This window comes from Saccopteryx bilineata, chromosome 10, assembly GCF_036850765.1.
Source record: "Saccopteryx bilineata isolate mSacBil1 chromosome 10, mSacBil1_pri_phased_curated, whole genome shotgun sequence".
NCBI classification, from domain to species: Eukaryota; Metazoa; Chordata; class Mammalia; order Chiroptera; family Emballonuridae; genus Saccopteryx; species Saccopteryx bilineata.
In genome coordinates this window covers 48,300,266-48,313,642 of record NC_089499.1, presented here as the reverse complement: position 1 = coordinate 48,313,642, position 13,377 = coordinate 48,300,266, and the positions used below count along the sequence as shown (strand labels likewise).

Genomic DNA, 13,377 nt, shown 5'->3' with positions numbered 1-13,377 from the left:
GAGCTAGAAACCACGTTCCATCCGGCCTCTTCCTGCTCCTCCACAGATAGTTTTAGGGGGTTTTGTTTTGTTTTTGGAGTTTTGGGTTTTATTTTTTATTTTTTTATTTTTGGTTGGGGGCCTGTTTAGGGTTGATTGGGGAGGTTAGGAAAGAAGGAAGTGAAAGCCTAAGGTCTAGCTATAAGCTCAAACCCTCCCCTTTCTTCCTGGGGAGTGGCAATAAGCCCTTCTCCAATTCTTATACTAGCTTAGGGTGTTCTTGTTGTTGGGTTTTTTTTAATTCTGTCTCTTACTCTTTTTTCCATTCCTTTTCTCTCTCTCTCTCTCTCTCTCTCTCTCTCTCTCTCTCTCTCTCTTTGTCTCAATTTTTTTTTTAATCCTCTTTGCTGTTTCTGACTCACAATGTAGGGTATGTAATCAGCAAGCCTGCCCAGAAGGAAAACGGGGAAAACTTTTTACCCTCAGCTTTGTCAGATGGAGATCAGTTTCTGGTGAGGTCATCAGAGAAGGGCCCAGATGGAGACCCTGAGGAACTCTATCTTCTGGGGTTCCATCATTCCCAGGAGTAATTTTGGAAGCCCCCATTACACTGTCCTGCTTCAGACGAAGAACTGAGGGTCCCTACAAAACAATACAGCTGTTCGGAACAGCACCTGGATGTGGACAGCAATCAGTTCCACCTTCTCCCCCAGAACCAGAGATGCCTCTCTTCAATTTTCCCAAGCCATTCTCTGTCATCACTGTCGGCACAGACAGCTGTATCCTTGGGGGAATGGTAGAGACCCATCATTGCTTCTCAGAGTAAAATGATGAGAATCTTTAGGGAGGGAGAAAAGTGGGCTATAGAATTTTGCAGCTCAAATGAGCCAATTTTAGAGATGGTCTAGTCATTGCATAGATGAGAAAACATGGCTCAAAAAAGATTCGATTAATTTTCTTTTTCAAAGTTGCTCTGCTAATTAGTGGCAGAGCCACTAGGATTAGGACTCAGGTGGTCCTGACAACCACTTTCTCTGGGTCTTCTAGTCCTACATGACAGGAGGAGTGTCACCCCTCCTGCTCCCCAGCTTGGCCATTGGCACATTTCATATCTCGCATGCCCCATTACGTCCCCTCAACTCACTTGTTTTCTCTATGCTAACTTTTTTATCTTTCCTACCTTCTCATTAGCCAACTTTAGCCCAGTTTGAGGGCAGATCTTTGGGTTGCCACTGCCACTGGGCTGAAGTTGTTGAATAGAGCCAGTCTCTGATAAGGGAGGCTTGTCCCTGGAGACCTCAGCCTCTGCGTGCAGAGGAGTCCCCCTCCCAGAGATCAGCATGTTGGGGCTCATCCCAGCCCTAATGAAAGGCAGGGCATCTGTTCAGTCACGGCAGCAAAAGAGAAACTGCTCACACTTCTGTAGAACAAAGTTTCTGGGGCTGTGCCATGAATTGGAGGTGGGCTGGGAGTTTTAAGACACTGGGAGAAGAGTTGCAGAGCCAGAGCCAGCAGGAAAGACACAATAGAAGTCAAGGAGAGAAGACGGCCACTGGAGACACCAGACATCGTGTCTTCTATAGTGCTGGGCTTAGCCTTCCCCCAACCTTCTTGCCTTCACAGTTTTTCTCTCTGAATCAGTAATCTTTCAAGGGATAAATAGGTTCCTCAAATGTGAGTGATATGGGTTTTGTTTTGTTTTGTTTTTCATTAGAAAACTGCCTAATAACCTTGTGTAGGCCTGGTATGTGTAGTTGTCCCCTGGCATTCACTTGGTTCTGGGGGCCCCTGCAGATACTCAAATCCTCAGATACTCTTTATTTTCAAGTTCCTTATATAAAATGGTATACTATTTGCATATAACCTATATTTGCCTGTAGGCTATAGCAGGGTATGCCTATATATCTTCATTCACATGGTTTAAGTATAGTGCTCGGCTATGACAAATTCAAGTGTACTTTTTAGAACTTACTGAGATGTTTTTTTTTTCAAATATGTTTGTTCCTTGGTTGGTTAAATCCGTGGATGCAGAGGGCCATCTGAATCTCTTGCCCCTGGAAACTCTGAGTCCCACAGACCTCATATTAGGGCTCCTCTGAGGAAGGCTGCAAAGGGTGATTATGTCTATTTTAAGAACAGGGAATCTGAGCATTAGAGTTTGTGTCAAGCCATAACGTTCTTTTGGAATCAAAGAAAAAAGCAGAATATAAAAAGCTCTAAAAAGGTCTAGAGATTATTTTAGCAAACATCTACATACTGTAAATAAGAAACCAAATACCTAAAGTCAAGAGTAAGTGAGTGGCAGAACCAAGACTTTGACTCAGATCTTCCGATGCTGGCTCCACTACTTGACAGTTCATGGAAAAGAGTGCAAGAGTCCATGAGCCCTAGTTATATTTCATCAGGGGAGAAGGGTGTGAATCCTAGATTAGACCTTACCAAATTGGAGCCTCTGAAATTTAGCTTGCTGGCCCTTTAGCATTAAATAAAAGAAACGTTCTTTGAGTCACCCTTCTTCTTCTTTCCCTTCTCCCTTTTTCTTGTCTCTCTTTATTTTCTCCTTTCTCTCTTCCCTCACTGCCCCATCCTTTTCTGTTTTAGCAACACTAAAGGTGAAGAAAATAGCATACGAGTCTCCCAGAGTGCTGGTAGCATGACTACTGCTGGCTTTCTGTCACTGTGGGCTCCCTTGGGTGGGAGTTGGGGTTCCAGTTGTGTATCCTCATGTCATCATCCTTTCCCACCTTGCTGGAAACACCACCCTCTCACATTCTCTCTGGTTTTTATCTTCAAGCAAGTCGCAGTCCCTGACAAATGCCTTCAGCTTCTCTGAGTCCTCCTTCTTCCGGTCTTCAACCAATGAGGATGAAGCCAAAGCAGAGACCATCAGGAGCTTGAGGAAGTCCTTTGCCAGCCTCTTTTCAGATTAGCTCTCCAGACACACATGGGCACCTGGCCCAACCGGGGAAGGCATCTGAGACATTTGCCAACAACAATCAGCCACATTTGGTGGTGATGTCCCATGACCTTGACTTGTGTGGCCCCTTCCTTTGCTCCATTGTGCTAAGTGATGTGCAGCTCAGAAAGGACCATGTGAAAGTCTCAGGGCAGGTGCCTAAGCAGCAAGGGGCACCTGACATCAGAGAGGTTAGAGCTGCTTTCCTGTAGTTATGAGAGCATCCTCTGAGGTCATCATTTGCTGTGAGTTTAGTGGCCTTATTGTGACAGCGCCATCATGTCTTATTCTTCTTTGTGAAACCAGGACTCCTTTCATTGAGGACTCCTGATAGCTTAACCTAGCTCAGAAGCAGTGCTAAGCATGCCCCCCCCCTTTAGTCAGTGCTGCGTATTTGAGGAATATATATATTTACCCCAAAACAGTCTTGGTGTTAGGAACTTACCCACACCTAGATTCCTTATCAGTCACACCTGTTTAGCTGTTGAAAACACACCTGCCCAGCACATGAGATTCCTCAACTGCTGTAGCAGTGAAGCACCATTAGCCTACTGATACTGGAGAGAACAAGGATCTGCAGTTTTCTCCTTTTCCCTCTGGAGTGCGGATCTTATGTGCGTACTGCAGTGATCTTGAGCTCCGAAGCTGTACTGGAGAGAATGCATGACACTGTAACAGCAGTATACCAGACTTTGTGTTCATCTCAAAATAAATGTTAAGACCTTTGGTGTAATAAAAATGACAGCATTAATCAGCATTTGAGTCAGCCATGAGGTTTCCCCTAAGGTACTCTTTTGACTGAGAAAGTGTGTGTGAGGCATGTGTGTTTGTTTATGAGTGTAGGGAGGAGAAAAGTCTGGGAGGGTGAAGCTGTTTGTGTCATTATGTGTGTGAATGTGTTTATGTGTGAGTGTGATTGTGGGTGTATGACTATGTCAAAGTGGATGAGAGTATGGCTGTCCTTTAGATGTCACTTATGCTGGGTTCCTGACACCTCAGTGAATCCATTTCCTCCAGAACAGTTGTACTTCCTTCAGTAACTCAGCATTTCTACCAATTTTATTGACTATGGAGACTTTCTAATAAGCATAGCACCCTTGCTCTCATAGCAGCCAAGCTAGACCTACTTGTCTGGTGCATAAAGCTCCAATAAGGCTGAACTGACCAGCCTTGGTGAATGGAATCCCACAAGCCCCAGGCATCCTGAAGAGGCCTGTGATGGAGAGTGGGTCCTGGGGGATTTCACTTCAGCTCCTTCATATCTCTGGTACTCAAGAGTACGTTCTCCAAAACCACAAATGTTGTGAGGATAAATACCACATCTGCACTGATAAAAAGAAATCAGTATATTAACATTTTATCTAAATAGTTTCCTGCATATCTGACTCAACAACACTTCTCCAAATACCACTGTCTTGCTAACTCTCCTTACAATGCCACTGTCTTGCTACCATCTCCTCACAGTAGATGCTAAGAGGTCAGAGGATGAGTTTCTCCAATGCAAGGATTTCCTTTCTAATTCATGCTTTCAGGGTTCAAGGATCTAGATCAGTTCCTTCTTACACTTAAGAAGCAGAAAGTAGAACCTCCCATTAAGTGACACCTTGGGGAATGGCAACTCTCCTCCAACTGCAACACACATAGCTAGGGGACAGACAACTCACAAACAGAAGGGTGAGGAGTAAGGAATACTTACGCTCAAGGAAACTTATCTTTATGGTTCCTTCTATTTCTAACCACTTGTAGTCTCTCTATCCCCCTGATTCCAAATATGTTTTAATAGAATGCATTCATTTCATTAAAAACTATTTACTGAGATTTATCAATGTCACCCCATTAAAATTAATTAAAATAAAACTATTTACTGAGCATTTAATATAAGTGTAAACATTACAGTGAATTCAAGGAAATATTTACTAACATTTCCATAGTGCCTACTAAGTTCCAGGCAGAATTCTAAGCACTTAACATATATCAAAGCATTTATTCCTTACAACCAATCTGTATTATATGTACTATTATTATTTTTCAAATGGGAAAATAGAAGCGCATCAAGATTTAATAACTTGCTCAAAGTCACCCACCATATTTGTGATGGAGCTGGTATGTGAACCCAAGCAGTATAGCAGCAGAACTTATGGCCTTGGCTACTTTGCTGTATTGCTTTTATTTGATCTAAAAGAGAAAACAAGATATAATTTTATTAAGTTGTACATAATGGAACAAAATAAGAGATGTACACAAAACATTTTCACACCTATACCCACTTCCTTCAACTTCTATCTATCCTTTGACCCCAGGGAAAGAAGGGATGGGAGAGGTTGTTACCAGTGTTGACCCCTTATCCTGGAACCATGAGTAACATACACAGTGTATCATATTGTGATCAAATATAATTCTGGTTCTTAAAAAATTACTCATTCTTCCACATTTGATGTCAGACCAAAACCCACAAGTGGCTTATTTAGAAAATGAGTCAGCCTGGAACTGCTGGGGTGACAAAAAGGGGAGGAATTTACCATAGATCATGCAGTACCCTACTCCGAAAGACACATGGATTCTATCCAACCCTTTGTAATGGGTTGGGGCCAAATGTGGGGTAGTTCCATTTAGAAACAGCCCTCTTGGTACATAATAAAGATGGACACAGAGACTAGGGAATTTGCCACTCAGAAATCAATAAATATTTGATGAATACCATGATAAAATTAAGCTAAAGCTGGAATCTCCAAAGGTTGGTGATTGTCCATTATAGATCTTGAAACCTTTGATGGGTAAGCCAGTTGTGACCACTGTATAGCCATCTCTGCAACTGATGGGGATTCCTTACCCGCATCTTCATCCAGATTAACAGAGATGAAACACCTCATCCCTGCTCTCACGGAATTCCCATTTCCTTGGATCAAGATGAATTCTGCTCATCATTTATTGTTCACAACTCTTCATTGTGTACTTACTAAGCTCAGTAAATTTTGTGGGAAGAATATAAAGATGAGTTGAACAGGATTCTGCCCTCACAAAGTTTTACAGTCCAGTTGGGAGGTAGCATGTAAGCAAATATTTAAAAGGAAGTGGTAAGTACCATAAAACAAATGCAGTCAAAATGTTAGTTTTGAAAAAAAATTAAGCTTGATAAGTATTGGTAACAGAACTCTTACCCATTGCAAGTGGGAACATATGTTGGTACTACCACTTCAAGGAACAATATCTAATACACAAACCCTATGAGTGAGCAATTCCATTTCTAGAGTTGCACTAGAAAGAAATTCTTGCACATGCACTCAAGGAGACAAATAAAAGAATATTACTCAACATTATTTGTGGAAAAGTGGAAACAACCAACTCTCATGGGGGAATTAAATTGGTTTATTCATAAATTGGAACACTATAGGAGTTAAAAGTATTTGAGGAATTCAGATAAGTTTGGATAAGATATGGAAGGAGAATGAAAAAGATGAGCCAAGTAAGTGTAAAATAGACAACAAGCAGTATGTGTTGGTCAGAGAAGGTGGCACCCTAGAGGTGAGCTGTTGAGCAACCTACAGGATAGGGAGGCATGCCAACTGAGGGGAATAGGATGAGTTCACAGAATACAGTCACTGAATTTTTCAGCTCAAAGTTTTATCTACTTTTATCCTCTCATTTTACAGATGAGAAAACTGAGGCCCAGGCAACTTAAAGAGCTTATCAGGTCATGAAGAAAGTAATAGAAGCAAATAAGTCTCTCAGGACTAGGTGGTTGATGGGCCATTCGGGGACACTGTTCTTTGTGAGGTAAATGAATGGGTTTCATTTCCAGGGGCCCTTCAGGGAGGGCAAGGCTTATAGAAGCATTTCACAGAAGCCAGGGAGGAAATGGAAAGAGACAGTGTTGGACAATGGAAAGAACCTGGGCATTGAAATCAAATTTGAGTTTAAATCCTGGCTAATTGACTTTGATTATAAGTCATTTAGCTTTTCTGGGTCTCAATTTTCTTACCTATAAAATGAGAACCTTTCTGAGGAGGTTTTTAAAAGATTTAAATGAGTTAATTCATCTCAAGTCTTTGCTAACAGAGGTTGGCATGTGAGAGAATCATAAGAAACCCACTATCATAGAACACCAGTTTAAGCCCAAAGCCCTGTCCCCTTAGTACTTCTCCAGAAGCAACTACAGGACTGCCTAGCATGCCTTTTTTCATCTGCTATAACCAGGTGGGCCTGTAGGGCTATTTGAGCCCCACTGATGGATGCCTTTTCCTAGGGCTATGACTCTTTTAGATTGAATTGGTTAAATTGAGTTGAGGGTAGACAACTGGGGAAACAAATGCTGCTACCTAAGCATCCTACTAGCAATGAATGTGCAGACACCCCCCCCCCCCACTTCCAAACCCACTGCAGTTACAGAAATAACAACGCAAACCCCTAAGACTCTAAAGGACTAATTTTTAAACACTCATGCCATAAGATCATTCCTACAGTGGTGTGGTTCCTTTCAAACAATTTCTTTGGGAGGGTAAACATTTATTCCAACAAGCCTGCTGCTATGCTCAGAAAATAATTGCCCTCAGATCTATAGCCCTCAAATTTGAATTCTATAACTCTTGGAAGATCAGGAGTGTTCTTGACCTGAAAATCTAGAGATTCTCATGCAAACTGTTCTGTGTATTGTGCATTTTGGCAGGTTCTCAACACACACACACACACACATACACACACACACACACACACACACGGATTAAGAAACATTACTGGCCTGATCTGTGGTGGCACAGTGGATAAAGCGTCAACCTGGAAATGCTGAGGTTGCCAGTTCGAAACCCTGGGCTTGCCTGGTCAAGGCACATATGAGAATTGATGCTTCCAGCTCCTCCCCCCCTTCTCTCTCTCTGTCTCTCCTCTCTTTCTCTCTCTGTCTCTCCCTCTCCTCTCTAAAATGAATAAAAATAAATAAATAAATAAAATTAAAAAAAAAGAAACATTACTTTAGGGAGTAAATTTTTATTTCAGAAAACATTTAAAATTCCTTTGGAGTTAACATTAATGATTACACTAAATAATATGTAAGGTTCATAACACAATGTGACTATAAATTAATGAGAATTCTGAGTGGCTTGTAAACTGATTCTAAAGGAAATTAATCCCAGAAAAGGAGTCTCATATGTTTTTAATAGTTTCTCTTTGAAATAAATGTCAAGTTCCATGAAGATTATTGATTTTAAAAGAGAGAAGATGCATTTCAGCCCTGGCTGGTTGGCTCAGTGGTAGAGCGTCGGCCTGGCGTGCAGAAGTCCTGGGTTTGATTCCTGGCCAGGGCACAAAGGAGAAGTGCCCATCTGCTTCTCCACCCCTCCCCCTCTCCTTCCTCTCTGTTTCTCTCTTCCCCTCCCGCAGCAGAGGCTCCACTGGAGCAAAGATGGCCCGGGCGCTGGGGATGGCTCCTCGGCCTCTGCCCCAGGCGCTAGAGTGGCTCTGGTTGCAACAGAGCGTCGCCCCCTGGTGGGCAGAGCGTCGCCCCCTGGTGAGCGTGCTGGGTGGATCTCGGTCGGGCGCATGCGGGAGTCTGTCTGACTGTCTCTCCCCGTTTCCGGCTTCAAAAGAAAGAAAAGAAGATGCATTTCAGCAAGCAAATTCTGTTGTTTGTTAAAAGTAAACTTATTACAGTCTAAAGTCACAGACTATATTTAGAATATTTTCCCCCTCAAATAATCATAATCATTATTTCTTACATATTTATAGTATTTCACAGTTTATATAGCACCTTGCAATTTAAAGGCACTATATGGTTTATAAAGCCCTGCTTGACCATATCATTTTGTTAAATCTCACAATAGCCCCATGAGGCTATCCTTCATTACAGATGACTTCCAAGTGTCTGAACTTTGGACTCATGCTTGAATGGTACTCTTCCTCCTACAAATCTCCTTGGACAACAAAGCTTATTGATTGTAAACATGTGGGGGGAATAATGCAATTATTCATTTCCTCTGATATTCCTTCCTCTTATTCAACACCCTATCACTCTAAAAACTTGCTCTGTCTCTCACTTGGATATTGATATAGTCACACACACACATTCACGTGTGTCTGTCCACTGGTTTACATTTTCAGGAGTCTTTTCTGTTTCACAGTCCATACTTCCCCAGCCTGTCACTTTCCGGGAAATAACCTGAGAGGGGAGAGAAGGGAACACGGGAACACCAGAGAGCCGTTTCAGGGACTGCACACTCCATGTAAACCAGGGGTCTCAAACTCAACTCAGCATGTGGGCCGCAGAGCAAGATCACAGCCTTCGGCAGGCCGCACTAGGTCTACAAAAGGCAATTGTTACGCAACACTTTTCTCACTGCAGTTGAAAACAAAAAAAAATCAGTACAACAAGCACAGTCGTACATGCAGTTTACTCAGTGTCACAAAACGACCAGAAACTGTAGTTCGCATCACAACTGCTGTTAACTAAGCTAATATCTAGCTAGGATGCTAGAGAAATGAAAAATACAAGTAGGCCCCTAGGCTTACTTAATTTTATCCAAAATATTTTGAACTTCGTGGATTAGTCTGCGGGCCACACAAAATTGTTCGGCGGGCCGCGAGTTTAAGACCCCTGATGTAAACTAATACTCCCCAGGGAACACTGCCCCTCTCTCTCTATTAAGTGAGAGGAGGGGAGATAGAAAGACTCCTGCATGTGCCCTGACAGGGATCAACCTGGCAACTCCCATCTGGGGCCAATGTTTGAATCAACCAAGCTATCCTCAGGGGCTAAGGCTGGCACTCGGACCAACCAAGCCACTGGCTGCAAGAGAGAAAGAGAGAGAGATGGAGAGTGAGGGGAAGAGAAGCAGATAGTCGTTTCTCATGTGTGCCCTGACTAGGGATCAAACCAGGATGTCCACACACCAGACTGATGCTCTATCCACTGAACAAATAGGCCAGAGCCTACATGCATCTCTTTTGATAACAATTTCAACCCTTCAGATAACTCCAAGCAGTTCACAGCAGAAAGCCACAGCCATCCCAGTGGATCTGGTTAAGTTCTGAGACTGCCTAACAAACTCTGATAGTTCTAGATCCAGTTCTTGGGGAAAGGAAGATTACTCCTATCAGATTACTGCTAGGATAACACAGGTTTGAACTTCTTGGATCCATTCTGGAGCTCGTGGATAATCATTATGCTTGGCAGAGAATTGCCAAGAATAGGTTCAAATGAGCCTCTAAATGGCTCAGCCACTCAACACTCTGAAGACCCTCAAACCATCCTTGAGACCTGAGTGGCTTGGTGAGTGGACTGGAATGAGATTTGGGCTGTTTACTGCCTTTGGAGTTTCACTGAGCTAACACAATATAACTCTTGGAACCTAAAGATACTTGATTTGAATATTTAACACCTAAATAGTAAATTTCTCAATATATTTTGACATAACATTAGTAGCAAGAGGTTATTTCAAGTAGATTACTTCTTCTTAAAGACTATTCCTTTATTTTGTCCCCATAGCTATTATTCTGGGTTAGGGCCTTTAGTCATGCCTCTTATTATGACAGCCTCCTAATTGGGCTTCGTGGCTTCAATCTCTTGCCTATTTCTTTTTTTTTTTTTTTTTTTTTTTTTTTTTTTTTTTTGTATTTTTCTGAAGCTGGAAACGGGGAGAGACAGTCAGATAGACTCCCGCATGCGCCCGACTGGGATCCACCCGGCATGCCCACCAGGGGCGATGCTCTGCCCACCAGGGGGCAATGCTCTGCCCCTCCGGGGCGTCGCTCTGCCGCGACCAGAGCCACTCTAGCGCCTGGGGCAGAGGCCAAGGAGCCATCCCCAGCACCCGGGCCATCTTTGCTCCATTGGAGCCGTGGCTGCAGGAGGGGAAGAGAGAGACAGAGAGGAAGGAGGGGGGGGGTGGAGAAGCAAATGGGCACTTCTCCTATGTGCCCTGGCCGGGAATCGAACCCAGGTCCCCCGCACGCCAGGCCGATGCTCTACCGCTGAGCCAACCAGCCAGGGCCTTGCCTATTTCTTTTAAAGCCTCTGATTATCTAAGAATTTTAGTGGATCTCTAGACATGGAGAGTGAAGCCCAAACTTCTTATTTTGGCACTTAAGGCTCCTAGAATCTAGCCTCAGTTTACCAGGAAGGGAATATGTCTAGTGGTTAGGAATTTGGGCTTTGGGATCAGGAAGACCTGGTTTTAATATTGGTTCTACCACTTGTTAGCTGTGTGACCTTGGGCAAATGACTAAACCTCTAAACTTCAGTTTTCTTGCTAGTAACAACCATATTAGTAATACCTTTTGTGGTGGTTGTTAGGATTAAATGAAATAATGAATGAAAAGTACTGTGTCAGGTACTTCACACATATGAGGAAGATCTTAATATTTTATTTATCATCATCAATCATATCTCCCTTAAGCTGATGTAAAATTCACTGTCCTTGCTTTTGCATTCTTACTTCACACATGTACTCACTTTATCATTTTCAGCTATCCTCAGCCCCTTAAAAATGCCTTTTCTTAGCCCTGGCCAGTTGGCTCAGTGGTAGAGCGTCGGCCTGGCATGCAGGAGTCTCAGGTTCGATTCCCAGCCAGGGCACACAGGAGAAGCGCCCATCTGCTTCTCCACCCTTCCCCCTCTCCTTCCTCTCTGTCTCTCTCTTCCCCTCCCGCAGCCAAGGCTCCATTGGAGCAAAGTTGGCCCGGGTGCTGAGGATGGCTCTATGGCCTCTGCCTCAGGCGCTAGAATAGCTCTGGTTGCAACAGATGGGCAGAGCCTCGCCCCCTGGTGGGCATGCCGGGTGGATCCCAGTTGGGCGCATGCGGGAGTCTGTCTGCCTGCCTGCCTCCCCGTTTCCAACTTCAGAAAAATACAAAATAAATAAAAAAAGAGCCTTTTCTCATCTTCATTATCCATCCAGGTCATCCACATCCTTTAAAGCCCAGCTGAAATATCACCACCTACCCATGATGCACTTTCTGCCACTTTTTGTTTTGTTTTGTTTATTTGTTTTTGTTTTGTTGATTATGTTGATTGATTTATGTTTCTTTTTGTGGCAGACACAGAGAGAGTCAGAGAGAGGGACAGATAGGGACAGACAGACAGGAAGGGAGAGAGATGAGAAACATCAATTCTTTTTTTTTTTTTTTTTTTTTAATTTTTCTGAAGCTGGAAACAGGGAGAGACAGTCAGATAGACTCCCGCATGTGCCCAACCGGGATCCACCCGGCACGCCCACCAGGGGCGACGCTCTGCCCACCAGGGGGCAATGCTCTGCCCATCCTGGGCGTCGCCATGTTGCGACCAGAGCCACTCTAGCGCCTGGGGCAGAGGCCACAGAGCCATCCCCAGCGCCCGGGCCATCTTTGCTCCAATGGAGCCTTGGCTGCGGGAGGGGAAGAGAGAGACAGAGAGGAAAGCGCGGCGGAGGGGTGGAGAAGCAAATGGGCGCTTCTCCTGTGTGCCCTGGCTGGGAATCGAACCCGGGAGAAACATCAATTCTTTGTTGCAGCTCCTTAGTTGTTCATCAACTGATTTCTCATATGTGCCTTGACCGAGGGGCTACAGCAGACCAAGTGACCCCTTACTCAAGCCAGTGACCTTGGGTTCAAGCTGGTGAGCCTTGCTCAAACCAAATGAGCCCACACTCAAGCCAGCCACCCGAGGGTTTCAAACCTGGGTCCTCCACATCCCACTTCAACACTCTATCCACTGTGCCACAGCCTGGTCAGGCACTTTCTGCCACCTTAATAGTTCCCCATGATTGTTCCCTCTTCTCTAAACTCTTACTTATTACCTGTACTACTTACAAACATTTTTTTCAAGTTTACATGATTCCGTTAAACTGTATGTGCTTCTTTTGTCTCTTTGTTCTGTTCATAATCTTGAACTCTTGTTATTGATTTTTTATATTGAATTATTTTCTTCAGCATTTTTTCTATCAAAGTCCATGTTTTAAGGCTATTCCCAACCCAACATCTTCTCCAACCAACTTTTTTTTAAATTATTTTATTTTATTTTATTTATTCATTTTTAGAGAGGAGAGAGAGACAGAGAGGGAGAGAGAGGAGAGAGAAACAGAGAGAGAGAAGGGGGAGGAGCTGGAAGCATCAACTCCCATATGTGCCTTGACCAGGCAAGCCCAGGGTTTCGAACCGGCAAGCTCAGCATTTCTAGGTCGACGCTTTATCCACTGCGCCACCACAGGTCAGGCTCTCCAACATTTTATTATGATTTTTTTTCAAGAGAGACAAAAAGAGAGGGACTGGCAGGAACAGACAGACAGGAAGGGAAAGAGATGAGAAGCATCAACTCATAGTTGCGGCACCTTAGTTGTTCTACTCATATGTGCCTTAACTGGGAGGATCCAGCTGAGCCAGTGACTCCTTGCTCAAGCCAGTGACCTTGGGCTTCAGGCCAGCAACCTTTCGGTTTAAGCCAGAGACTATTGGGTCATATCTGTGATCCCACACTCAAG

At 43.7% G+C, this 13,377-nt stretch overlaps 1 protein-coding gene across 1 annotated transcript in view; it reads left to right on the top strand.

Annotated features, from left to right (window-relative positions):
- SYN2 (synapsin II) overlaps nt 1–3,654 on the top strand; it is a 237,620-nt gene extending 233,966 nt beyond the window's left edge. The window contains exon 13 of the mRNA XM_066245801.1: nt 2,774–3,654. Within this exon, the coding sequence (XP_066101898.1) occupies nt 2,774–2,909 (136 nt within the window). The 3' untranslated portion in view covers nt 2,910–3,654. The remainder of the gene's footprint in view (nt 1–2,773) is intronic.
- Nucleotides 3,655–13,377: the final 9,723 nt, after the last annotated feature.